Source organism: Panthera onca, chromosome F2 (genome assembly GCF_046562875.1).
Source record: "Panthera onca isolate mPanOnc1 chromosome F2, mPanOnc1 haplotype 2, whole genome shotgun sequence".
Classification (NCBI taxonomy): Eukaryota; Metazoa; Chordata; class Mammalia; order Carnivora; family Felidae; genus Panthera; species Panthera onca.
Genome location: NC_138356.1, coordinates 28255929 through 28283230, shown reverse-complemented (window position 1 = coordinate 28283230; position 27302 = coordinate 28255929). Strand labels below are relative to the sequence as shown.

The window sequence follows — 27302 nt, the reverse complement described above, 5'->3', positions numbered from 1 at the left end:
CTGCCATTTTCTGTGGGTGGGTTATTGTAAATGTGGTAAGTTGGTGGTGTAAATGTGGTGGAGGTTAATACTACATCATTATGTGCTTTGGGAGGGGATGTTTAATTGGAAAAACTTGATAGTAGTTTACAAGAGGAGGCACGTGACCCATTATTCTCTTATCATCCAATGGAAATGTGGAAAGAGGCTGTGGTGGTACTGGGCATTGAAGATCTCTTCTCCAGGAGAAGAATGCTGACTTCTTGCAGGCATGGGAATAGTCTTGTATAGAGAATAAATATTAAAGGCTCTGGAGCCTAGCAGCCCAAGGCCAGCTTTCTACGGTGTGCTAACATCTATCAACTTTATAGGAAGATTGAATTTAAGCTGTAAAAAAAGGAATCCGGCCCATCAACTATCCACTGGAAAGCTGAATTTGAGCACGACCCCACTTGTTTGTGGCCAGACAATCTGAGATTCCAGGGTCATAAATTGGACAATCCTGCTTATCTCTCCACAATGATCTAATAATTCCCCCAATTTTTGCATGAGTTAGTTCATGATCACTGTATGCCACTTACAATTGAAGTAGTTTTGACTAATATGGGCTTAATTGATGTACAAAACTGTGCTAGATAGTGAGAATGATGCGAGTACCGTTTGGGATTGTGTTGCTCATTGGTATACCCCAAGCAGTGAGACAAATGCTTGGCACTTAATGGGCATTAACATATAAATGTCGAATGCGTGATCTAATAAAGTTTATATAAAATCTCATTTCATCTTCATAGTACCAGTTGTAATTTTCATTTATACTCAGAAAATTGAGGCTTAGAAAAGTTAAGACACATAGCACATAAGTGGTAGGGTTAAAGTAAGACCCAGGTCTGATGCTCAGATTTATACTCTCTTAATTACTATTCATCTCCTCACTGAATGAAATGTGATTGTAAATCACTAAGAGGTATCAGAATTCAGTTTCCAAGAATTTAGGGTTGAATTATTTATATTATGGTAACCTCTAGCCCTATTGGATGTTATGAACAAAAAAGGGTTACATCTTATTCTCCTGGAATTTGCCTTCTGCAGAGAGAAGTATGCAATTTCTGAAAAACCAAGAAACATTTTTCTCCCCAATGGACAAAAGCTTAAGAGGAAGGGAAAAGAGTGCCGATTGGGAAATGTTTGTTATGACTTTCATATTTCCATGACTATTTTCCACGGAAGTAATCACAGAGCGCATAGCAGAGGACATGTGGAGGATGTGTTCCTAATTCAGCCCAGTGGGTTCTTCCCTCCTGCCCATTCTTTCCTGGAACCAGACAGGATAAAGCCTGCGTATTCATGCATATGTCCCTTGGCTGGATTAACACATAGGATGTGCAGGTGCCAATAGGCCCTATGTTTCTATCAATCAATGTAGCACACCCTTCTTGCTTCGGGTAGAAGTTTGGGGAGCTGCTGCAGACCTCCCTCAGTCATTAGAAGACTGACATTTCTAGGCTGCAGATGGTGAGCATTCCCAAGACCACAAATACCTCTCTGGGGAACAGGCACAGTGTCCAGTGGGTGTTTTTGGTTGCTATCCAAGCCACTTCAACAGATCAACCGACATTGAAATGTACTGTGACATTTCCAAATGAGAAGAGCTCAAAAAACATGACCTCTTGGACAAGAGGAAAGATTTTGCTCATTAGCAATTAGACAGATTAAAGATTTTCTCCTCTGCTTTCCTCATTCCCCTCTGAAAAAGTGTGGAGGAGGCTCCTCTCTGCACAGCAACATCACTTTTCAATTGTTTTCTATTCCCTTCTAGCTACAATATCTCTGGGAAAGAAACAAGGCCTAAGGCCTCTATGATATTGCCAAGGCAAGCGGGAAACAATGGAGTCGGGGAAGAGAGAAAGCCAGGAGTATTTCATACAATTCGATATATCCTTAATCTAACATAAAAAATGAAGTTTGGAGAGTTGCGTTAGGTAATATCCTGAATACATATGTTAAAAAAAGGTGAAATGTCAAATATGTTGACTTTCATCATTTATTTTATCATTATTTAAAATTTCACCATTCACTTTTGCATTTATCATGTTTCAAGTCAAAATGATCGTATTATCCCATACAAATATTTCTATACTTCTACTGAATAATATACACTAAGAAATAATCATACAAGCAGACACTTTCATTTTAAAAAAATTTCTGGTATCAAAATTCATGTTGAATTTGTGAAAGCATATGCTTCCAATCAACCAAGTAGATGTATACTTGATATCAGGACAACAAATAATATAATAATAAATCAAGCCCTTTGTATTGTGATTCTTTAAGTTCTGTTTTAAAAATTATTTATCTGAAGTTTCCTTACTGTTTTTCCTCAAAATAGTAGTTCAGAACAAGGGAAGTTGAATTTCTCAAAAGCAATTAATTCTCCCCAAGGCCTATAGCTATGAATCCTCAGGCAATGTTTTCTCCCTATTTGAAGACTCAGACTTAATTTTTTTCCATCCCACTTATTTGTAACTTTTTAATTGCTTAAGATTGTTAGAGCCTAGAAAATTATTAAATATAGAATTCACTTATAATTGAATAAGCAATTGAGGTGCAAAAGTATTTAATATCAGATAACAAAATGCATTTATAATAGATACTAAAGCTGATGCAAGGAGCGATTTATTTCCTGAGGCAAATATTTAGATAGACACATGCATGCTACACATTCTAGCTTACAAGATGAATGAATTCAAATAAGTCATTTAACCTTTTTCAGCCTCAGTTTTCCCATGTATAAAAAGGACAGTTAGGCTTACTCATGCAGTGGTTGTTAAGACTAAACGTAATTCAGGTGTGCCATTCACTTGGGGGCAAAAGAGACAATTAATTCAGTGTGGAAGTTCATACATTTTAGTTGTCTATATATTATGCATAGGAGATGGGGAGAAACTACGCATCTTTGTATACGTTCAGTACTTAAATGGAGAAAAGCAATAAAATCTAGAGTTTAATAAGAGGAGTAACTTAAAAAGTTCCATGAAAGCATAAGCTCCAATAATTCCACTATGGGGTATTTACCCCAAGAAGACAAAAACACTAATTTGAAAAGATATGTGCAGCCCTACTGCAGCATTATTTACAATTACCAAAACATGGAAGCAACCTAAGTGTCCATTGGTAGATGAATGGATAAAGAAGATATATGTACACACACATACACACACACACACACACACACATACATGCACACAAATATTATGCAGCCATAAAGAAGGATGAAATCTTGCCATTTGTGACAACATGGTTGGATGAAGAGGGAATTATGCTAAGTGAAATAATTCAGACTGGGAAAGACAAATACCATACGATTTCACTCATATGTAGAGTCTAAAAAACAAAACAAACACAAAGAAAAAGCAGAATTAGACCTATTAATAGAGAGAATAAGCTGATGGTTGCTAGAGGGGAGGGGGATAGGAGGATGAAAAAAATGGGTGGAGGAGAGTGGGAGATATAGGCTTCCAGTTATAAAATGAATAAGTTACAGGAATGAAAGTCACGGCATAGGGAGTCCTGTCAATGACCTTGTAAGAGTGTTGTATGGTGACAAATGGTACCTACACTTGTGGTGAACACAGCATAATGTATAGAGATATTGAACCACCATGATGTACAGCTGGAACACTGTGTGTCAACTATACTCAAATAGAAACAATTAGGAAAAAATCATAAGACAATAACCACAAGAATTCAATAAAAAACAAATGAAATTGATTAACTTAAGAAATGGTTCATAGAAAACAACAAACTGAAAACTCTATCAAGGGAGAAACTAAAATACAAATAAACAAACTCAGAACAGCTGACCATCAAATTCTCTGATTTTTTTAAGTTCAACAAACTTTAAGAGTTTTTTAAAAATTCTAAGACCTATGAATACATTTCAAAGTCTAGAAGTATAATTTTATTGAAATTAACAGCATTTATTGTATTAGAATAGAAATGTACATAAGATATACTCTGATAAGTTCTCAAACGTTCTAAAACCCAAGGTGTTTTATTAATAAATTCTTTCAAAGTGTAGGTAATGCACATGCTATATACGTGTTTTGAGAATAGAGTTAAATATATTCTACACCAAAAAACAAAAAATCAAAAAAGGTCAAGCATACTTACGCTATTGAGACAAATTCCTAAATACAATATTAATGAATACCATTTAATGGTAGTTTTGAAAGAATAATGCACCATTGGCACAGTATAATTTATCTCAAGAAGGGTAAGTTGGCTCAATACTGGGAAATCTTTTCCTACGATATACCATTACTTCAAAAATGTAATAAATAACAAAAATTTCCCTGAAAGGGATTAAATCCCCAAATTAGTTATCTTCTATTGAACTTCCTCATAGTTATACATAAAATTATACTGTATCAATCCGAAATAGAGTGTCTATTTTAAATCAAGAGCCAATATCATACTTACTGGTGAAATATTACTTCCTTTAAAGTTCAGAATGACACAAAGGCATGTACAATTACCATTATTCACCAATGTTTTAGTCATTCTGCAAATATTATAAAACATAAAACAGGATACATGCAGGAAAGGAAGAGATAAGATATCATTGGCAAAAGATAAAAAAAGATAACATGGGATATCTAAAAATTCACAGGAATTAATTGAAAATCTAAAAGGTTAATAGAAGAGTTCAGTGAAGTATCTATATTAAAAATAACTTTAGAAAAACATATGGAATCCTTATATAATAGCAACAACTAGGTAAGAAAAATAATGTTAAAAGAAATCCTGGCAAATGACAGTGGGCTGAGAGCTCCCTATTGGAGCTCCTATGCTGCTGTATGATCTTTACTAAGTAGATAAACACAGTCTCTTGCATTTGGCATGTGGCAGTTGATCTTATGTTTGCATTCTTTTCAATTCCCATCATTAAAGAAATACAAAACAATTCATATTCACCCAGAAAAGATAGCAGTACGCATTCAGTACATCGCCCCAAGTCTGTATTAACATGTCCTCTCTGTTATAATACAGTCTGAAGAAGAACTTCATTGCCTTGATATTCCATGAAATATCCTGCTGGTCCTGTTTGTTGATGATGTTGTGCTAATTGTATAAGGTGATCAAGAAGTAGCAAATACTCTGGATATACTGCTGAAACACATATTTGCAGGGATTGGAATATATCCTACAAAGTTCCCGAAGCCTACCAAGGCAGTAAGTTTTTAGGAGTCCAGTGGTCAAGCATATCCAGAATATGCTTTCTAAGTTAAACATGTTGTATCTAGCATGTTGTATCATCTACCACTAAGAAGGAAGAATAGCATCTAGTAGGATTCCTTGAATTTGTGAGATCGTACAAACTGCCTCAGAAATATTGCCCTGTCTAATTATCAGGTGACTCTCAAGGATGCCAAGTTGAATGGGGTCCAGACCAAGCAAGGATTCTGCAGCATACTCAGAGTATGGTACAAATTGCCCTGCTTCTTGGGCAATGTGACCATTAGATCCAATGCTACTGAAAGTATCCATGGTGGATAAGAACAATTTGTGCCATGTCTGAGAAGCCTCAACAAAAGAGTCAAAGTTAAGGCTCTGGGTTTCCTGAGCAAAAACATGAAAGAACAGAAAACTATTTGTCATTTGAAAACCAGATGCATTAGTGTAACTAGACCCAAATAAAGAGTAAAGTCCATGGGCATCAAGTGACTATATAATCAGAGTTTCTAATTAGTAACTAGATATTGTCAAGTCCATCAAGGTACAATGCCAGGTGAGCAAAGTAGCAACTTGTGATAATAGTACATTTTGAATCAAGCCCAGGATGGTCTCAATGGATCAAATAACCGACACAAATATGTGGCCAAGACCCCTTAGTCACCTATCTCCTGCATTCACATACTTCTCTATCAGCTTCATATTTAAGGCCTTTTAGGTTATCTTCTACAAGGCCAGCTGATGGAACAGTGCAATTTGGGGTATAGTTCACAGATGGGTCAAATATGTGTGTAGGTATAAGCTGAAAATGGAATGAGGAAGACTACAGGCTCACTCAAAGACTGTCCATAGTAAGAGGCAACCCTCCAAGTACACAGAATTTTGAGCAGTATATTTGGTATCTCTTTTATATGGAGAGAGAAGGGGCCCTGAGGTAGGAGTACACACTGATTCTTGGGCAGTACCCAACAGTGTAGTTCTGGGTCTGTAAACCATAGCCTGTGGGCCAAATACAACTTGATGTCTGTTTTATAAATAAAGTTTTATTGGAACAGAGCCACACTCATTTGTTTACATATTGCCTATAAGTGCTTTTGGCTACAATGGGAGAGGCTAGGTAGCTGCAGGAGGAACTATTATGGCCTGCAAAGACTTATTATCTGGTTCTTTATATAACAAGTTTACCCACCCCAATACTATTCATTGGGAAAGGATCAAAATAACAAGACTGGAAGGTCAGAGACATGACCATATCTGGGGAAGATGTGCGTGAATATAGAGATGAGAGTGGGCACAAAATGTGCAGAACTTTGTTTCTCATATCAATGACTAGAGAAGAGACAATAAACAACCAGGTAGAAAAGATGTCTCATTCAATGGAAGTCAGCTAACCTCTGTTTTCAGACTTATCAAATCTTGGCATGGAAGCCATAAATGGGCCAAAAGCATGGAGATGGAGAGAGACAGCACGCGCGTGAGACAGATCTTAAATATGGGTTTATGCTAACACCACTATCCCAGGGTTTACAGAGGGCCTGATGTGCCCAACTGATCAACATGAGATGTCCAAATAATATGAGTGCATCAGATTAAGGATCCCATCTTACACCTAAAGAGATGCAAACATGGGTACAGATCAGAGGACTTACTGTTTCTACCAAACTCATAATTCATATAGTCAGCCTGATAGAGCACTATAACAGACTCTTAGAGGTTCAGCTACGGTTTCAGTTTGGGGACAGCATCCTGCCAGTTATAATCACCACCCTCCGTGATGTGGATATATCTGAAGCCAATGGCCTTTATATGGTATTGTGTAATTGATAACTAAACACACAGTTTTATCCTCTCACCATCACTCTCAAGAACTCATGTGGGACATTTGTGCTTTCTATTCCTGCAACTTTAGCCTTCGTGGGAATAGAGGTCCTGAAATACTGGAAGTGGGTGCGAGGTGGAAATGGCAGCTAATGCTTCCATCATGGATACAGTAAGTGTTCTGCTAAACTTAAAGCTATGACCATGTGGTCATTCTGATTTTTTTATGCCAGAAAACAAGCAGTCAATGAAAGGAGCTATCATAATTGGCTCTGATTTTCACAAAGAACTAGAATTCTGCTAAATAATAGGAGCAAGGACAATATATGGAATTCTAAGGCTTATTGGGTTCCTCTTGGTGTTCCCATTTCTAAAATATATAAGGAACACTACAAATGAATAAGATAACAAAAAAAATGTGCAAAAGGTTAGAATAGACTATTCACAAAAGAGGATATCCAAATGGCCAACATACATCATGAAAAATCATGATTTCCTCTGTTAGTCATCAAAGAAGTGCAAATTACACCACAATGTGATGCCAATACACACCCACCAGAATGACTAAAAGGAAACAAAACAAAATAAAACAAAACAGAAAAAACCAAATGTTGACAGGATGTCAAAACCAAAACCCTCATATGCTGCTGGTGGGGGTGTAAACTGGTATACTACTGTGGAAAAATGTTCGGCAGGATCTAAATGTGTGCATGTATTCACTGAAAGATGTGCACTGGAATGTTCATAAAAGCATTATGTGAAATAAGCCCAAATCTAAAACTATCCCGACCCCATTGACAATAGAATAGATAAGTAATTATTGTATATTCACATAGCCGATTGTAGCAATAAGAATGAAAAATCGACAGAGGTGCCTGAGTGGCTCAGTCGGTTGAGCTTCTGACTCCAGCTCAGGTCATGATCTTGCAGTTCGGGAGTTCAAGCCCTGCATTGGGCTCTGTGCTGACAGCTCGGAGCCTGGAGCCTGCTTTGCATTCTGTGTCTCCCTCTCTCTCTGCCCCTCCCCCACTCACGCTGTGTCTCTCTCACTCTCAAAAATAAACAAACATTAAAAAAATTTTAAAGAATGAAAAATGGACAATTACTTGCAAAAATATAAATAAACCAAATAAACATAATGCTGAATGAAAGAAGTCAAGCAGAAGAATACATGGTATGATTTCATGTACATAAAGTATAATAGGCAAAGACCATCTAGGATGTAGAAATCACAATAGTGTTCTCCTTCCGGGGAAGAAGGTTGTAGATAACTACAAATAAACAAAGCTTCTGGGGTTCTGTTGATACCCTGTTTTTTTGATAGGATTATGGGTTATGGTTGTGCTCAATTGATGAAAATTCACTGATCTGTATACTACTTTCACTTTTCTCCTATATATATTTTAATGAAAAGTTTAAAGAAAGAGAAAAATTGTAACCTTATTTGTTGTTAGAGTCAAGGACATCTAGGTTAAACGTTTAAAAGATTAGAACTATCTATAGATAAAACACTAAATTATTAATAATAGCTGTGTATGGTGCTAGGAACGATTTTTCTTCCTCCTGTTTGTCTGCATTTAATGAGCAAATATGGCTTCAACATAGAAACTATTTTAAGCTGAAACAGCTTTTTTCATAATGTTAAATTAAATCTATTTATCATTTTTTAGTCATGAGAACATAGACTAGCATTACGATACTTTTTAATATGTTGGACATGCCTCTAATCTTCAGAGCCATGTCGCTGGTATTGTTAGTACCAATCAAACTGTGAATAAAAAAAGAAAAAAAGAGAGAGATGGCCTGCCTCTTTTGTCTTGCTCACTGGGCATGTTGGAACATTTGTGATAGCTGAAGTCAAGATGCCTGGACTACATTCTTAACATCCTCTCTCTCTTCTTCCACCATATTAAGACAGTTCATCTTTAGTACACTTCTAATCGTGCACAATATGTTCTAATCCTTCCCATCTGCTTGTTCTCCTCTCCCACTCATCATTTCCACGGCCTCTTTTGAAGTCTAAAAAGAATAGTTACCTCCTTAAGGAAATACCTTTCCAAAAAACAGGTTGAATACATTAAATACCTTGTTTAGAATTCACAGTAGGCAAGAGGCCTAGACAATGTCCATCAACACATTTCTCTCTTAATTTCCACAGTATTTAGTATTCCAATTAACATGGAATCTTGTATATTGAGTGCAACTCTCAATTTGGAGCTCCAACATGCTTACTGCTCCACCTCTGTTTCACTGATTATCAATTCAATAAAGATAATAATATAATAACTAATAATATAATAATATAAAATGAAAATAGAGCAACCCTAGGCAGCAGAGGATGAAGTTACTGAATATGCATTAATTAGGATAGCATTTGTGATCAATCACTATATTCATCAAGGTCTAATAAAAACAGAATACCTTGTAAGTGTTTAAAAGAGAGATTTGTGGGTGCCTGGGTGGCTCAGTCACTTAAGCGCCTGACTTTTGATCTCCGCTCAGGTCATAATCTCACAGTTGGTAAGATCAAGTCCTCAGGTTGGGCTCTGTGCTGACAGCCGGGATCCTGCTTGGGATTCTCTCTCTCCCTCTTTCTCTCTGCCCCTCCCCTGCTTACACACATGCTCTCTCTCTCTCTTTCTCTCTCAATAAGTAAATAAATAAACTTTAAGAAAAAATTAAAATGAAATAAAAAAGATATTTTATTACAGTAAAATAGATGCATAGATGATATAAGAACCTATGGGGTCATTAATCCAGAAATAAGCCATTAGGAAGCCATTGCCACTCCTGGATGAGAAGGTGTGGTTTAGCTTAAACCCGGAAACCAGGGTCACATTATATAAGTCAGAATCAATGACTTGTCCAGCAGGAGCTGGAGCCATGAAAGGATATTTGCTGTTGGCAGAGATGCTGCCCAAGGAAGAGACAGCTGATTTTAGAATAAATGTGTCAAAATACAATCACCATCCCTAAACACACAGTAGCAGAAAGTAGAATGGAGAGACTGACCTAGTTTCATCCTACCCTGAATTTTCACCCTTCCCTGATCATCAAAAAAACAAAACAGGGGCATCTGAGTGGCTCAATCAGTTACACATCCGACTCTTGATTTCAGCTCAGGTCATGATCTCACAGTTCGTGAGATAGAGCCCCACATTGACTCTGCACTGACAGCATGGAGCTTGCTTAGGAGTTTCTCTGTGCCTCCCCCACCCCCACTCCCCACATGCTCATGTGTTCTTTCTCTCTCTCTCTCTCAAAATAAATAAATAAACATTAAAAAAACACAAAAGATGAGCCATTAGATTCAGGACTGATCTCAGCCCTTAAATTTTGACATTTGCTAATAAAATAACCAACAATCCCTATTCCTGGTATATGAGAGATGAATAAAAAATTTCTTGAATCAACAAATCACCTAATTTGTACTATTCCGAGAGTGGAAAAGAAACCATAATTGAAACTTGTAATTTTGCCCATTTTATCCTATTTGAAGTAGCATTTAGAATAGATAGAAACTACATATAACTATATGTATATATAATATGAATAAGTATCTATCTATCTATTTATCTGTCTACATCAATCCAGGCTAATATTTACAGGGAAAGATGTTTAACAGTGTTTTCTCTGGTCCCCTGATGAACTTCTTTCAGAGATAATTTTCCAAATCTTCTCATATTCTTTCACATCAATTTAACCATGGTTAAATGTCCTGGAATAAATGTCCTAGTAACCTAGTAATTCATGTTAACTTTTTGTTTTTGCTTTTTAAGTAAACTTTTTTATTTTAGAATAGATTTCAATTTACAGAAATATTGTGAAGATAGTATCAAGACTTCCCACACTCCCCATTGCCAATTTTCCCTTTATTAACATCTTTTCATTAGTAAAGTACATTTATCACAATGTTCAACTGATGTGGATACATTATCAACTAAAGTCCACACTTTATTCCAATTTTCTTATTTATTTTATTTTATTTTATTTTATTTTATTTGAGAGAGAGAGAGCACAGCACAGCAGGCTGTGTGCTGTCAGTGCAAAGCCCAAAACAGGGCTTGACCCATGAACCATGAGATCATGACCAGAACAGAAACCAAGAGTCCGATGCTTAACCGACCAAGCCACCCAAGTATTCCCTTAGTTTTTACCTAACATACTGTTAGTGTTCTAGGATCTCATCCAGGATACCAAATTACATTTAGTTGCCAGGTCTCCCTAAGCTAGTCTTAGCTATGATAGTTTGTCAGACTTTTTTTGTTTTTTGATGCCTTTAACAGTTTTGAGGAGCACTGGTCGTGTATTTTGTAAACTGTCCTTCAATTACGATTTGTCCAATAATTTCTCCAGGATTAGATTAGGATTTAGGATTTGAGAGGAAGATCAAGAGGTAAAATGACATTTTCATCACATCATGTCAAAGTACATACTATCAACATGACTTATCACTGTTGATGTTGACCTTGATCACCTCACAAAGGTAGTGAGATCTCTCAAAGATTTGTCAGATCTCTCCACTGTATGTTACTCTGCTCTTTTTGCTGCTTCTATGCTATACTCTGGGGAAGAAAGTTACTGTGCACAACTCACACTTACGGAATGGCAAGATATGCTCTTTCTCCTTGAGGGTGGAGTACCTATATCAAATATTTGGAATCTACTGCTTGAAGATTTGTCTCTCCTTCTCCATTATTTACATCAGTATGTTCCTGTGGATATTTATTTTCTGTTTTAGGTTATAATTCAATACTAATTTGTTTTCTTGCTTACATATTTCCAGCTTTACACAGCAAAGCTTTTACATCTGGCTTTGTGTCCCTTTGATATTTCCCTATCTTGTGGGGTTTTTTTGAACTCTTCCTCAATTTCTAGCACTGCAAGATGCTCCAGGATGATCTTGTATGGATATTTTTTGCAACATTCCTAAAATCAGCGTTTCTCCATGAGGCCCTGGTTTCTTTTTTGGAGAATGGTATTAGAAACTAAGAGGTGGGTGCTAAGTATACTTTTTGCTACTTGGGTATCATTGCTTTTAAGACCTTTCAGCTGACAGAGAAAATATATGTGTTTATATTAACCCATGTATAGGCACATATCTATAAATATTTCTCTCTAATGCATATCCATTTGTATCTATACTAAGATAAACATGACCTCATATTGATTTATCCATCTCTAATCCATGGATTCTATGTATAGTGGTTTCTGAACGGTTACCCTGTACCCCAGAAGGAAATGTTCTAAACTAGAGTATAGTAGGGAGTGGGGCTGAAAATAGGGTTAGTAGAAAGCTTTGATAAAAATGTGAGAATTAGATACCTAGACTTCCTTTCCCATTTTAAGAAGGTGGGTAACCTGAGCCAACCTATGTATTATGCACAGCAGGCACAAGCCCACAATTCTTTTGGAGACCCATAAGAATGTTTTAATTTCTTGTACATTCGGAGCTAAAAAGTGAGTTTCAATCAGCCTGGATTATATTTGTCTTTACAAACACAATCATAAAGTATAATTTTTGTTTTATTTTTTTAAGGAGGAAGGTACTCATGAAGGCAAATGAGTGTCATCATGCAGTCCTGTGAAAAATATTAGGAGAGTTTATTTGATTTGTGGAGACGTTGAAACATAGTTCGAGATTTAGGCACTTTGTTTAAAGGAGACAGGCTAATGATGCTGATAAAGGGGGACAGAAAATGGAAAGTCTGGTCACTAAAACGCCCAATTCCTGGGTCTTTCTCTACTTCTACAAACAGGCTTTTGTGATTTTTTTTTATTTATTTTTTTAAACTGGCTTAATCAATCTCTATGCCAGAGTAAAGAATGAAGGATTAATTTTGAGAGAATTGACAGACTCCAAAGAAAAAAAAATCCACAATTACCCAATGAAAAAGCATTTTGTCAAGCTATAGCCATACAGTAATGCTACCAGCCCACAAATCCTAGCTCTGAAAAATAGCTTCTAACTCATAAATGCTTTCATCTTAATTATAAGTAGGACACAGAAAGCATTGTCATATACCATAAGGTCTCTAATTAAAAAAGAAAAGAAAAGAAAAAAATATTAAAGCAGAGAGAATGCTAATGCAGGGGGCAAAAAACTTCCCTCAAAGAACAAAGAAAGAAAGAAAAGAAACCTAATTTTAATAGTCTCAGAGAAATAAAGATAATGTATTATATCTAAAAACATGAAAAATATGCATAGTTGATTTTTTAAATATTTATTATTTATTTTGAGAGAGAGAGAGGGGGAGAGAGAGAGAGAGACAGTATGTGCATGAGTGGGAGGGGCAGAGAGAGAGGGAAAGAGAGAATTGCAAGCAGGCCCCGGGCTCTCAGTACACAGCCCAATGCAGCGCTCGATCCCACAAACTCTGGGATCATGACCTGAGCTGAAATCAAGAATAGGCTGCTTAAACTACTGAGCTACCCAGGTGCCCAGCATGCTTGATTTTTTAAAACATACATTTAGGCAATAAGGACGAGCTCCTGGAAATTACACATATAATAGAAAAACATAAAATACAATAAAACATATAGAATATACATATAGAATATAGAATATAGAGTAAATCTCCCAGGAAACAGACCAAAAAGAAAGAGAAGAAAAGATATGAGAAAATAAATTAATCAAAATAGAAGTACAATTTTATGACAAATAGGAGTCCCTAATGATGAGACTAGAGAAATCCAAAGCAAACAATGTATAAAGGGCATAAAATAAGTAAACTCCTAGAACTTAAATACTCAAAGGGCCTATGAAATACCTTAAATTCAAGAATAAAAATACCCACACCAAGACAAATTATTTTTGAAATTTTAGGGCAGAAAATAAAAGTTCCAGACCAAAAAAAAAAAACAAAAAACAAACAAAAAAAAAACCAGAGTACCAGAAATCAGATTTCTTGTCTATAATATTGTAAGCTAGAACAAGGGCCAATGTGTTTAAAATTTTAAAGCTATAATTTTACATCCAAAACACAAACTATTTCCAACTTATAATTCTATATCCAGACAAAATGTCAACCATGAAGTTATAATAAAGGTATCAAACGACATGGAAAGTTTTTAAACAATTAGTCCTGTAGACCATTTCTCAAGGGGCTACTGGACAATACATTGCTTCAAAACAAAAATTCAAAAGAAGATATTGAAACTGATAAATCAGCTGATACATTTTGAAGTGATTGAGGAAGTTTGTGTAACTCTGGCAAAGATTTTGACAATGAATTAGTTTTAGCTATTAGATTAATTCAGCGAATAGCCCAAAAAAGTAATGACTAACAACACCACGGAAAACGAAAAGATGGGATAAAAAAGGAAGAACAGTATACTACGTGGCTTAATTGTGATGAAAATGTTTGCATATAATAGTGAAAATATTGATTACTGTTTTATAGATGTGGTATATTAATACATGTGGAGGTGGTGAATGTGTGTGTGCATGATGTAAGCAAACTAAATCCATATCCTCCTAAGCCTCTTGAATATGTCCACCTCTTCCGATCTCACCAACCTTGTCTTTCACTTCTTACCTGGACTCCTCTAGCAAATTACTAACTGACTGTTGTACATGCATTCTTTCCATAGTCTGTTCTGCATTCTACAGCCAAAGCACACTTTTCTACAGGCAAGTCCAGTCATATCACATTGTACCCTTTAAAGGATTCCCAAAGCCCTAGGACAAAGACCCTCGTCTTTGCTATGGCCCTCTAGGTTCTACATGATCTAGATCCTTCCTACTCTAATTCATTACTTTGTATCCCTCGTCCCTTCACTCTCTTTATTTCACTAGCCTTTCAAAGATGTCATAGAAACTTTCCTGCATAGAATTGTATCACATGCTATTCCTTCTTTTCAGAAAGCTTGTCTCCCACTTATGTCCCTGGTATTACCTCCGCTGAGTTGGCCCATTGTCCTACACATCTTGACTCAAGTATCATTTGCTCAAGGATGTTTTCTAATCTCCAATAATAGAAACTAAGTAATAGCCATTTACCAATTCTTTCTAAAACATCCTACTTGAATTTCAAAGGAATGGTTTTCTATTTGCATTCATATTATGTTTATTCAGGCTATAACTAATTGAATTACATAATTAAAATAACAAGTAAAACTATAGCATAAAAAAGTTTAAGAACAAATGCAACTGATGTAATAAGGGCACAATAGAATGCGTAGGAACAAAAAGTGAGCATATTAGTGAGCAGCCTACTCCTTGCTAGTGCTTAGCATGGCTGCTACCTCAGCCATGAAGTTTTATAGAGTAATGGAAAGTATCAGGGAATGAGGGGTGTCAGTTAAAAAAGGGTCAGGTGAAAAAGCTTCTACTACATTTGGTTCATTCTTAAAAGTTCTGTGAGGCAAAGACATGTTTGCATTGGCTTATCAGGTTAAAGCTATGGTCTAGCATAGTCAGTGCATGAAACAGTAGATACTCAACAAAGATTCTGCAAATAAATGAATACAAAAAACATGAAGTTTGTAAACAGTCTGGTGGCTACTGATCACATATCCCCCACGTCTGTTTCACTGATACTGTCTGGAACATTTGTGCTGACCTTCGTGTTCTTTGCCTTGCAAATAATTTCCACAGCACTCTGTAATTGTGTTGGTAATTGTGTTGTTCAAAAAGCTCTAATCCACAAATTAACTGTGCTTTAGAGCATGATTAAACTCCAAAAAGCAAAATTGCTGAGGAAAATCCATTACTATTATCTAAACAGCTGAACGACTTCCCAAAATATTCATAACACAAATTGTTCTTCTAAAGGCAAAAATGAAAATTGTTTATGATTTGCAGAAAGGCTAAGTTAAATAAAAAATGTTAGCAAGGCTTAAGGGGGCAAAGATAATATATTCTCTGTATAACTGGGCATCTTTAAACTTATTTTAAACATTAAATTATTTAAACTACAAAAAAATATCATACATGGAACTTAAGTAAATTTGTTCTGAATAATAAGAAGGAATTAAAAACTGTAACTTAGATAATTATATTTGGGTTGATATCACTACTAATGATTTTAATTATACTTAGTAGGAATAAAAGGAAAAAAAGCAGACACACTTTATCAGACACAGACATAATAGGGCATACTTGATCTTTTTGCTTATTCTCTTTACAGTTGCTTGTATTTTTTATTACCTTTTTTAAATTACAAAGATATTACATGCTTTCAGTGACAAATAAAACCTAAAAAAAGTTGAGAATCTGTACACACCCCTGGATAACCACTACTTTGATCCTTTTATGTACAAACATATATCTATAGCTATATAGATTTGTATATAATATATAATGTATGTATAACGTATAATATGTAATATATATTATATTACTTTCATAAGAATTGTATGATACTAATCCATTAATTGGAACTTTGCTTTTAAATTTTTGTTAAGATTGTAGATCTTCCTTTAGTTCAGTATATATAGATATGTTTAATTTTTAGATCTCTCTCATTTTAAATTATATTAGTTTACTTATTGAAACTATGAAGTCATAAGTGCCTAATGCTGAAAAATGTGTTTGTTAGAATAAAATACTTTTGCTTTATGTGCTCTATTAGAAATTCAAGATAACAATCCTTTACAAATATTTAATGTTAAGGGATATGATGCATTACTTTCAATGTTCAACTATATTTCCTATTCCAAACATGCAAATGTCTACCAAATGCTATTAGAAATTTTAAAACCTCTAATTGTTACCCCAGAAAACACTAATAGGATAAATGTTTAGATAAGTCAGTGCTGAACTCTTGCAAATTTCATTTCAAAATTCCCAGTCATATTATATTCATATCCCCTGGTTGCACAGGTTTTAGAGCTTGTTGTGTGCTAAGACACACTGTGAGAAGAAAAGAGGAGAAAGGCAACAACTAGAATATTTCACATCACTAATCAAAATAATTTCTATAAAATTATGCCAACTACACCATAAATATATTGACCAATTATGCCATTTCTGCAGGGATCTCAGTATAATAGTATTCATGGAAGAATTACAATGATAAAGTTCCGAAAAATAGAAGTGCTCTTTTTTCTTTTCTGTCATCACGGTTTTATAGCAGATATGTGTTTAGCAAGTTTCATTTCCTTCTATGACAATTCATGGAGGAGTAAAACCTTTTTTCCTCCTCATGCCCACAGACGCAGTATTTGAAATGCTCTTCATTCTGTCCTGAATTCCAACAAGTCTTTGAGACTTAAAGAAGCCAATGCAAAGAAGGACATCTTCTTTCCAGAATTTGACTCTTAAAGTCTCATAGAGATGAAGCAATGGTAATGATTTCAGAGAACACTTGTATAGGATAGAAATCTACTTCGTCTATACTCTAGCTGAGGAGGAGGAATGCTTTAGCCTTGAGACACCCTTTTATTTTGTCTCTATGTGGATGAATGTCTCTTGGATAGAGCTACTACAAAAGTAATAGGCAAACAGCCCACATCATATTCATTCAGTGTGGACGCCCATGTAAATGTCCATGTTGATTGCACTATACCTTGAAACGGGAAGCATCTTTAAAAGAAACATCAGGGGCAAATTAACAGTATTTCACCAAGTGATATATTCATTCAAAACAGAAAAGTGAAATATAAGGGCTACAGTCTGCCGCTTTCTAAGGTCAGTTTTATAAACAACTTTGTTCACAAAATTTTATAACCACCTCCATCCCACACTCACCTAGGAAATGAAAACAGCTAATTTTAATTCTATTGGGTCACAATCTGAAGAAAGATTTGTATGATATATAAAGAATCATAATCTGTAAATTCTTGGCTCAACTTTAAATACACAGTGAGGAAAAGTAACTTTTTTCAGAAAGGATATTCTACTCCAGTCTTACTTCCCCACAAGAATCATCTATTTTTATATCAGTCAGAGAAAAAGTTACGCTTCAGTGACAGGCTATTTCCCAAATCTCAGAGAGTTAAAACATTATAGGATAATTTCTCATTCATATTACCTGTCTATTATGAATCCAGGTGGTTCTTTGTTCTGGATTGTTCTTATTCTGAATCCAAGCTGAAGGGCTCACTCTCTGGGAAAGTGCTGGTCCCAGTGGCAGAGATGAAGAGCTCTGGAGAATCTTGTGCCAGACAGGGACTCTCATGCTTCATCTTTGCCTCACAACTCATTGGCCCAAACTAGTCACATGGCTCCATTGAGTTACAGGGTCAGGATTACCAGTCCTGAGAAGTTAATGAATGCCTGGAAGGAAGAGAAACAAAAATACTACTGCTAAATAGCATTAATGAACATGCTGTCTACCAAATACTCACCTTCTCTCCCTCCTTCAGAAAAGAAATATTTATCCTCTCCCCCATGACTCCCCCATGATTCCATGATTCCCCCATGGAATCAATTCCATGACCCCAGAACCCATCCAGGCTTGGCATCAAACCCAAACCCAGCATCAAGTGTGTCTAGCTCCTCTTGATCTGAAGACCAATGGACTAAACAGTTATCTGCAAATGTCAACTCAATATTCAACAGTGGAACAACGACAGAATACCTACAATCACACTCACTCTTGTCACAGAATATTTAGTCAAAATTATGGTCTATTTGGCAATATAACTCTCTTTAAGACTTTGTAAACTTTTTCCCTATTTAAGTCAGATCCATGTGTAACATTATTTTTAGTTATCCTTTCTTAGATATATTACCTTTCTTTGTTATTTTATCACCGCCAACCTTCTTTTTCCTCCAGCCTTAATTATAAGATACTTGATTCTTGCAGATTTTGGTTGGAGAGTCACATGCTTAATCTCTTTTCTCTCAATCATTTTATTCAAATGAATAGGCCTCCTAGATACTATAGCCTCATTTGGACCATTGTTCTAAGATTTTTTAATCCATTCAGAGTTTTTATAATAGAGGTGACAGCCTTATTTTAAATTTGAAACTTGCCATAAGAATGAATTTTAATTGACCTTTATTTGTCAAAAATTGCCTCAGTTTTATCTTTCACCAATTTTGGATGAGAATTAGCTGCCTCTTACAAGGTTCGATGGCTAAAATTCTTCTTCTTTTTAAATATATTGTCTTAATTCTTGTTTAATTTTGAAAGAGAGAGCAAGCAGGGAAGGGGTAGAGAGAGGTGGAGACAGAGGGTCCAAAGCAGGGATCCAAAGTGGTTCTGTGCTGACAGCAGAGAGCCCCATGCAGAGCTTGACTGAACCTCTGAACTGTGAAATCATGACCTAAGCTGAAGTAGATGCTTAACCAGTTGAGCCACCCAGGCACCCTGGTGGCTAAAATTCTTAACTATTCTCTTTAATTACTGTTTACAAGTTGGTTAATTCTTTTCTATTCTCTCTCTCTTTTCTCTCAATATCTCCTCTTTCTCTCATTTCTCTCTCTCTTCCTCTTTCTTCCCATCCCTCCCTGTCAAATATCAATAGTAACTCCATACATGCTTTCACTTTTCTGTTTTATAACACCTTTCTTTAAAATTACAGCTGCATTTGGTATATTATCTGCCTATCAGATGAATGTAGATTATGGTTTTACCGCATATTTCATCACTAAATAATATGAATTACCATTCTTCCAGCTTCAAATACCAGTTTCCTTGCTTTCCACTCTATGTTTCCTAAGTAATGACAGACATTATAGGGATTTGGTTTTAACAATACACCAATTGAGGAGCCTAGGTTGTTCAGTGGGTTAAGCATCTGACTTCAGCTCAAGTCATGATCTCATGGTTCATGGGTTGGAGCCCTGCATCTGGCTCTGTGCTGACAGCTCTGGGCCTGGAGCCTCCTTCAGATTCTGTGTCTCCCTCTCTCTCTGCCCCTCCCCTGCTCATGCTCTGTCTCTCTCTGTCTCTCACAAATAAATAAAAAAATTAAAAAAAAAAAATACACAAGTTACAGGTAACAACATCTGTATTAGTAATATAGGTTATGCTGTTATAACAGATAATTCCATAATTCTAGTAGCTTTAGATGGTTTATTTTTCATTCATATTATATGCCCATCAAAAGTTAACAAGAAGCTATGTTCTGGGTGTCATTACTCTACAACCCAGGCCAACAAAGGAGCTACAATCTGAAATATTTCTGAGCTCTGAAGGGTCTTGCACCAACAGTTAAATGCTCTGCCCCAGAAGTGATATATATTACTTTTTCTCAGGAGTCCCTGTGGAAAACCAGCTTCTCTACTACACCTGTGCTAAATATCTTATTTCTCTAGATCTATTCTTTTTTTTAATATGAAATTTTTTGTCAAATTGGTTTCCATACAACACCCAGTGCTCATCCCAAAAGGTGCCCTCCTCAATACCCATCACCCACCCTCCCCACCCTCCTATATTAATCCTCAGATTGTTCTCAGTTTTTAAGAGTCTCTTATGGTTTGGCTCCCTCCCTCTCTAACCCTTTTTTTTCTTCCTTCCACTCCCCCATGGTCTTCTGTTAAGTTTCTCAGGATCTACGTAAGACTGCAAATATATGGTATCTGTCTTTCTCTGTATGACTTATTTCACTTAGCATAACACTCTCCAGTTCCATCCATGTTGCTACAAATAGCCAGATTTCATTCTTTCTCATTGCCACGTAGTATTCCATTGTGTATATAAACCACAATTTCTTTATCCATTCATCAGTTGATGGACATTTCCATAATTTGACTCTTGATGGCTCTTTCCATAATTTGACTATTGTTGAAAGGGTTGCTATAAACATTGCGGTACAAATGCCCCTATGCATCAGCACTCCTAGATCCCTTGGGTAAATTCCTAGCAGTGCTACTGCTGGGTCATAGGGTAGATCTATTTTTAATTTTTTGATGAACCTCCACACTGTTTTCCAGAGCAGCTGCACCAGTTTGCATTCCCACCAACAGTGCAAGAGGGCTCCTGTTTCTCCACATCCTCTAGATCTATTCTGTACACTTTTGCATACTGTTCTGTGACTTGGAAGGCTACCTTCTTGTCCTAGGACTTCCAGTTGGGTTCAAGCACTGGAGGTACCAGTAAGTAATTGGAAGGCAGGAGACCAGGTTGAATTATTTGTTCTGCCATGTCCCTCACTCTGGGGTCACTGTGGATAGACTGTGTTCTTCCACTGACTGCCCAATTTCCAGTCAGGTAGCCCTCTATGTTCAGCTGCACTCTTCAGGTTCTGAAACAAGATAACCATTCCCTCCCCTTGTCCCTTCAGACCTAAGGATAACAGATTTCTCTGTTGCTAACTCTAGAGTTCTACCTTGTCATTTATTGGTTTCTGTAAACTCTGCCACAACCTAACAGTCATATTTTTATTAAACATTTCTCTCATTATTCTGTTTGTGCCATTTTTTTCTCCCAGGATCCTGATTTCTCTACCACTAACATAAGAGGGAGCCAGAAAGCAAAATCCAGCCTACTTCCCAGAAACTAGAGGGCTATTAGAAGTATTTGAATAAGACCACTAATAACCACTAGAATGTTCTCTTCATCAAAGTCCCCAGATATAGTTATTATCTGGTTAATTCTATAATGTAAAGAATCTGTCCCTGTTACAGTGAGATTTTTCAAACCATGCATAAAAATAAGATCAGGACAGACAGGACAATTCTCAAATTCAATTCCCAAATAAAGAATAGAGCTCATATTTATATAGATTTTTTTTTTAGGTAAGTATCACTGACAATCACCTCTACATCTCAGTGTTTGTTTGAAGTTTATAAATATGAACCAAGTCTCCAAAACTCTATCCTTAGCCTCACCTTTTCTCATAAATTCTGCTGTTAGAAGACCCCTTATTGCATCTTTGATTCAGCTTTACTACATTCTCAATGTCTCTTTTGACTTGTCCTTCTAAAACATAAAAGATTCTCTCCTTATATGGCCAATTTAAATTTCCAAGTAAGAGAATTTAATAAGTCCAACTCATCACCATTTTTATTATTTGGATAGAGATTTCTTTACAAAATGTTTCCACTAGCTGCTTTCTAATATATAACTTGGCTATCCATGAGCCTCATGACCTACCGAAGTCCAATCAACTATAGCTAAGCGAGTCATAGAAAATCGGGCAGAGATTCAGGGGTGAAAGAATCACCAGGATAGATGAGATCTCCTTATAAGAAGAGTCTGTAGGTAGGGCAGCCATTCTGAGGCTTGTCTTAATACTACAACAAAATCTCAATTATACACTGAAAGAAACATTACCAAGAGTCAGTTACACCTGGAATATTATATAGTCTGAAATAAAATAAGAGAACCAGGCAGCTGACATACAGAGTTGTTTTTTTTTTAAAAAGAACTTTAAAAATTTATTTATTTATTTATTCATTTTGAAAAAAAGAGCATGAGATGGGGAGGTGCAGAGAGATTGGGAGAGAAAGAGAATCCCAAGCAGGCTCTGCACTGTCAGTGCAGACCCCAGTGCGGGGCTTGATCCCACGAACCATGAAATAATAACTTGAGCCAAAATTAGGAGTAAGATGCTCAACCAACTGAGCCACCCAGGTGCCCCTAAAAAAGACAAAGAAATTTGGAAACTAGGAGGCGATATAACAGAATTGGTATTACTTAAACTAGTGGCTCCTAATTTGGCATCTGAACCAGCAACATCAGCATCAACTTCTAGATGATCTGTTGGAAATGTAAATTCTTGGTCTCTACCCTAGACTGATTGGATCAGAAATCCTAGAAATGGGACTCAGCACTCTGCTTGAATTCACCTTCCAGCTAATTCTGAAAAATGCTGCCGTTGAGACCCCCTGTCTGTCCTACTCCAGTGCTTCACAAGCTTTAGTTAACATGCAATCACCTGGGGGTTCTGTTAAAATGCAGATTCTGATTCAGTGGGTTTGGGATGGGACTTGAGATTCTGCCTTTATAACAGGCTCCCAGGTGATGCTGATGCTCTTGGTCCATGGGGCACATTTTGAGTATCAAGGCTAAATTACCAAGTCCTTCAGAATACAATCCATTTTGTCATATTTAGCCCTCGTACAGAATAAGTAATTTCCTACCATTATTGGGAACACCTATGCATAAATGCATTTGCAGCAAAAAAAAAAAAAAAAAAAAAAAAAAAAGGAGGATTTGAAACACCTTCTAAAAGGATCTTTTGGATTCAAACCACCATGCTGTTGCGATTAAATGCAGCTAACCCAGTTGCAACTTTCTCTGGATTCTCCAGTGCCTTTTCACCAAAAAGCTTACCTTAATTTCCTTTAAGTAACCACCTCCCCAATATAATCCCCTAACTTGTAGTCCTAAATTTGAGGCTGATGACCACATCATGTTCTTTCCAGTTGTCTGATAACCCAGATTACTAGAGTTTACTCTCACTAGCAGCTCCCTGCTGTCCTTACCTGCCAGCAGGCAGTTACAGTCCCAGACCTTTAACTTCCTTCCCTAACCTCTCAGTTTTATTAGATAATGCCTAGGCAAAATGGTGAGGTAGCTAAAATTGCTCTTCTAAAAATCACTGTTTCACATAAGCTTCCTCTCTCCTTCTTCCCTCTTATTAACTGTGCTTTGTTCTCTCCATAGGTGGTCAGAATGGTCCAAAGAAATGCTCACCAACACCTGGTCTCATAATTGCCCTTTCTTCTTCAAGACCTCTTTAAAAACCCTCTTCCTTCAAAATCTTTCAGCTTTCTGCCCTAAAGTAGAGCTATTATGTAATATATTCTCCTTAAGGTGGTAGCAATTTATAATAAATTATTTTACCACCCCATCTGGATGTATTTATATTTTAATGAAAAATGTCTGTAAAAGGCAATCCAGTAGTTCATAAACTTTGGCGATTGCAAGAATCACCTGGGCAGTTTGTTAAAAATGCAGACTCTCAGGTATTGCCTCAATCGGTTGAAATCTCTGACGCAAGCCACAGTGTTTCAATGTGAGAATTCCTTCCTGATGTTTCTCAGGAAATGTCATTCCCAACTCAGAAAAAAGTCATTTAAAAACATCAGGAAAACAGAAAAATCTTTTGAAAGATTTAAAGCTTAACAATGGATATAGAGCTGGTTTAAAGAAATCCACTGATTCAAGTCAAGCAAGAGCAGAAAACACTGACCTTCAGAGCAGAAAGTCAAGGTCAACAATTCTAGGAACCAGGACTGGAGAAGGTAGGAGGGAACCAGCTAGTAGTTAGGATCGCATCAGCCAGTATTGCTTAGAGCTGCTGCCATATTTAGAGTGTAATTCATGTTCCTGTCTGCTGCTAACAGTGAGTCATTGTTGCAATTAAAATAAATATTAATAAGTGCTTATGCACAATATACTTTGTACAAATTTTATGAAGGGACTCTCAAGAAATAAGTTTTGGAAGCAAAATTAGTCCTTTCTGACACATAATTCACTACTCTGCTAGAAATCTTGCTTAGGAGGTCCATATGTTTTGTCATTTTAATCTTACTCAATAATATTCCCTGGAATTTTCTTGTATTTGAATATCTGTTATAGGTGAATATAAATTAATGGAAGTAATACAAATTTCAACCAGAAACAAACAAATACAGTCAGAGCAAGAAGACAAAGTATTTCCCTAATATAAGAGGAAAATGGCTTTGAAAAGAATATTGGATGCCCTCTTCACAATTCAATGAAATGGAATGTAGAATGAAATTCTACATCCAGAATATCTGTCAAGAAAAAAAAAAATAAAGACAATCATGGCAATGAACGCTTTGTATGTTTTAAAATTTCATTCTAAGTAATTCTAAAATATTTAATATTTGTGGTATTATCTTTCCATTTTTAATGATTTTTATATATTCATTTCATGTTACTGTTCCCATATTTTAATATTTCCTTGTTCCCAATGTCTATATCAAATACAGAATATTTTTGCATGTCACAGAAATATATAATCTTGTCACACTATATTAATCAATAATAAAAAATAACCACGCATTTACTGGTCTTTTTTCATGGAAAACCACTGAAATGTTTAAGATAACCATATGACAGAAAAATGATTCCTTATGTATGATTATAGTCACTCATTATTATTTAAAAACACATGAATATAATGATACCAAAAATACAGATTTTTATGATTAAAGGAAATCAATTTCTCACTCCCAAATTCCGAATCCTAGCAATCGGCAAACACAAGTGAGACGCAGACATCTGTATCTTTAACAAACATCATAGGTCACACTAATGTGTATGTCCTGGGTGGGTAACAGTGCAGAATACTGCCTGAACCTAATGGAGGTAACCACAGAGTCTTGGGGGTTTAAGGGAAGTTGCCAGAAAGACTTTGAGAGGCACTGGAGGGAGGGGCTTCCTCGTTCCTGCTGATATCCTTCAAATTATACCATACAGGTTGTACCTATATCTGCTCAGATATGATATGAAGATATTATTACCTATTTTTATGGTTTACTGCGGTAATTAAACAATGCATCAAGCCACCTTCTTAGAATCATGACTGCCACATAACAATTCCTTTCCTCCTTTGCCCACCTTGTCTACCTTCTCTTTCCATCAACCCTGACTTCCATACCTATTTGTTAACCACAGATTGAGGACGTTAATGTGACTCAATAAATCACTCTATGCCTCCTATGCATCAGCATAAGCCTGAGTGTTTAAAGGAGAAATGTGGAATGAGAATAGTAATGGTGTCCCCACTGGCAGCCACTGAGGTATGTGTTGAATCAGACTAGATTGTCTGGGTTGCTTTGCATCTGTTAGAATTCAGCTCACACCTTTGCAGTAACATGGATACTACATTCGTTACAGCAGATGCCAGAATGTCTCCAGATTCCTGAAGTGATGGCTATACAAATTTGTGCTTTGAGAATTACAGTCATAAACATAGAAAAGCATGCCCATAAACGGTAGTTTAGGACTCTTGTTTGCTTTATATTCTACATTAATTGACTTAACTGAATGATTTATGTTTATGTAAAGTGTAATTTCAACAGGATGTTAAAAAGTTTCTAAGAGAATGCATTAAATAAACTAACCTTATTACGAAATATAGCATATCATAGAGCGTTTTAATCTCAAAATCTTATGTTTGTAAGTCAGTATGTGGATTTTCTTATACATAACTTACAGGAAAGCAGGCAGTGCTATGTAACTGCCAGCTAAATTGTATTAATTACTATATATTCCCTAATTAGAGAGGCAGTGAAAAGAAATAAATGGCTTTATGAAAAAGACTAAATATTGTTGGCCTGGCTTAGAGCACTTCTTATGTAACAGACCTGAGTCACCAGTGTTTTGGAACATGCTACGTCTTTACCTCCTAAATACTTATTTAAAAATATTTGCAACATTGTGTTCTTTTGGGAGAGCTAGATGTCTGCAAATGATGGCTATGTTGACCTGGCACTTCCAAAGTTAAAATTTGAGTTATCTCATGTGGATTTATTTTCATAATTGTGTATCATAGCTTACCTCTTTTTATGGAGGGCAGTATTTTACTCAGCTTCTGTATTTACCTCTTTTTATGGAGGGCAGTATTTTACTCAGCTTCTGTATCAGTATGCCTGGAGCCCTGCCTGTACCCTGTGCTCAGGAGATATTCAGTAAATATGTGATGCATAAAACAATTCACGAGAGTCAGATGCCCGTATTCTTTCTTTAGGGTTCTAGGAAAGTGTTTCCAGTTTCCTCTGCAACCATTCTAGTGTCTCCTACTACTCATCTGTGAGGAAGTTCTTTGTGCATGATGTAAATCACTTCTACAGTGATGGAACACTGTCCTTGCTTTGACCGTTGAACTTCTCCAGGTTAAACATCACAGACCCTTCAGTTTATCCTCAAAGTGTCTCAAGTTAGGCCCAGAATGGAGGGATTAGATGTTCAAGTATAAATAAGTCAGCATGGAGCAGAGCTGGTATCCAGGGCATTACTGAGTGCTGATTTGGAATCCAATAAGAGTTGAATCATTGTGGGGTAATTTTCATGTATATAAAGAATTGTCTTCATCAGGGAAGTAACTTGTCATCATACACAGACTTTTTTGTTCTTTATTTTTTACACTTACAGTTAATATATAATTTATATACGGTAAAATTTACCCTATTTCATAATGAATAATTCTGCAGTTTTTGAAAAACACACCATCATGTAACCAATGCCACAATCAAAACATAAAACAGCTCCTCACCCCAAAATATTTCCCTATGGCCTTTTGTAGTCAACCCTTCCACCAGCCCGCAGACCCTTGCAAAAACGAATCTGTTTTATCTCCTTATAGTTGCGTATTTCCAAGAATATAATAAAAATGAAATCACAGAATGTAACCTTTTGATTCTGGATTCTCTCACTTAGTATAATGCATATAAGAATCAT

General features: G+C 36.1%; 1 protein-coding gene across 1 annotated transcript in view; it reads right to left on the bottom strand.

Moving 5' to 3' along the window:
* The window catches only part of LOC132664216 (uncharacterized), a 493245-nt gene that overhangs the window by 292004 nt on the left and 173939 nt on the right, over positions 1-27302 (bottom strand). Inside the window, exon 4 of the mRNA XM_078441793.2 lies at positions 18006-18250. Coding sequence (XP_078297919.2) covers positions 18006-18152 — 147 coding nt within the window. The 5' untranslated portion in view covers positions 18153-18250. The remainder of the gene's footprint in view (positions 1-18005; positions 18251-27302) is intronic.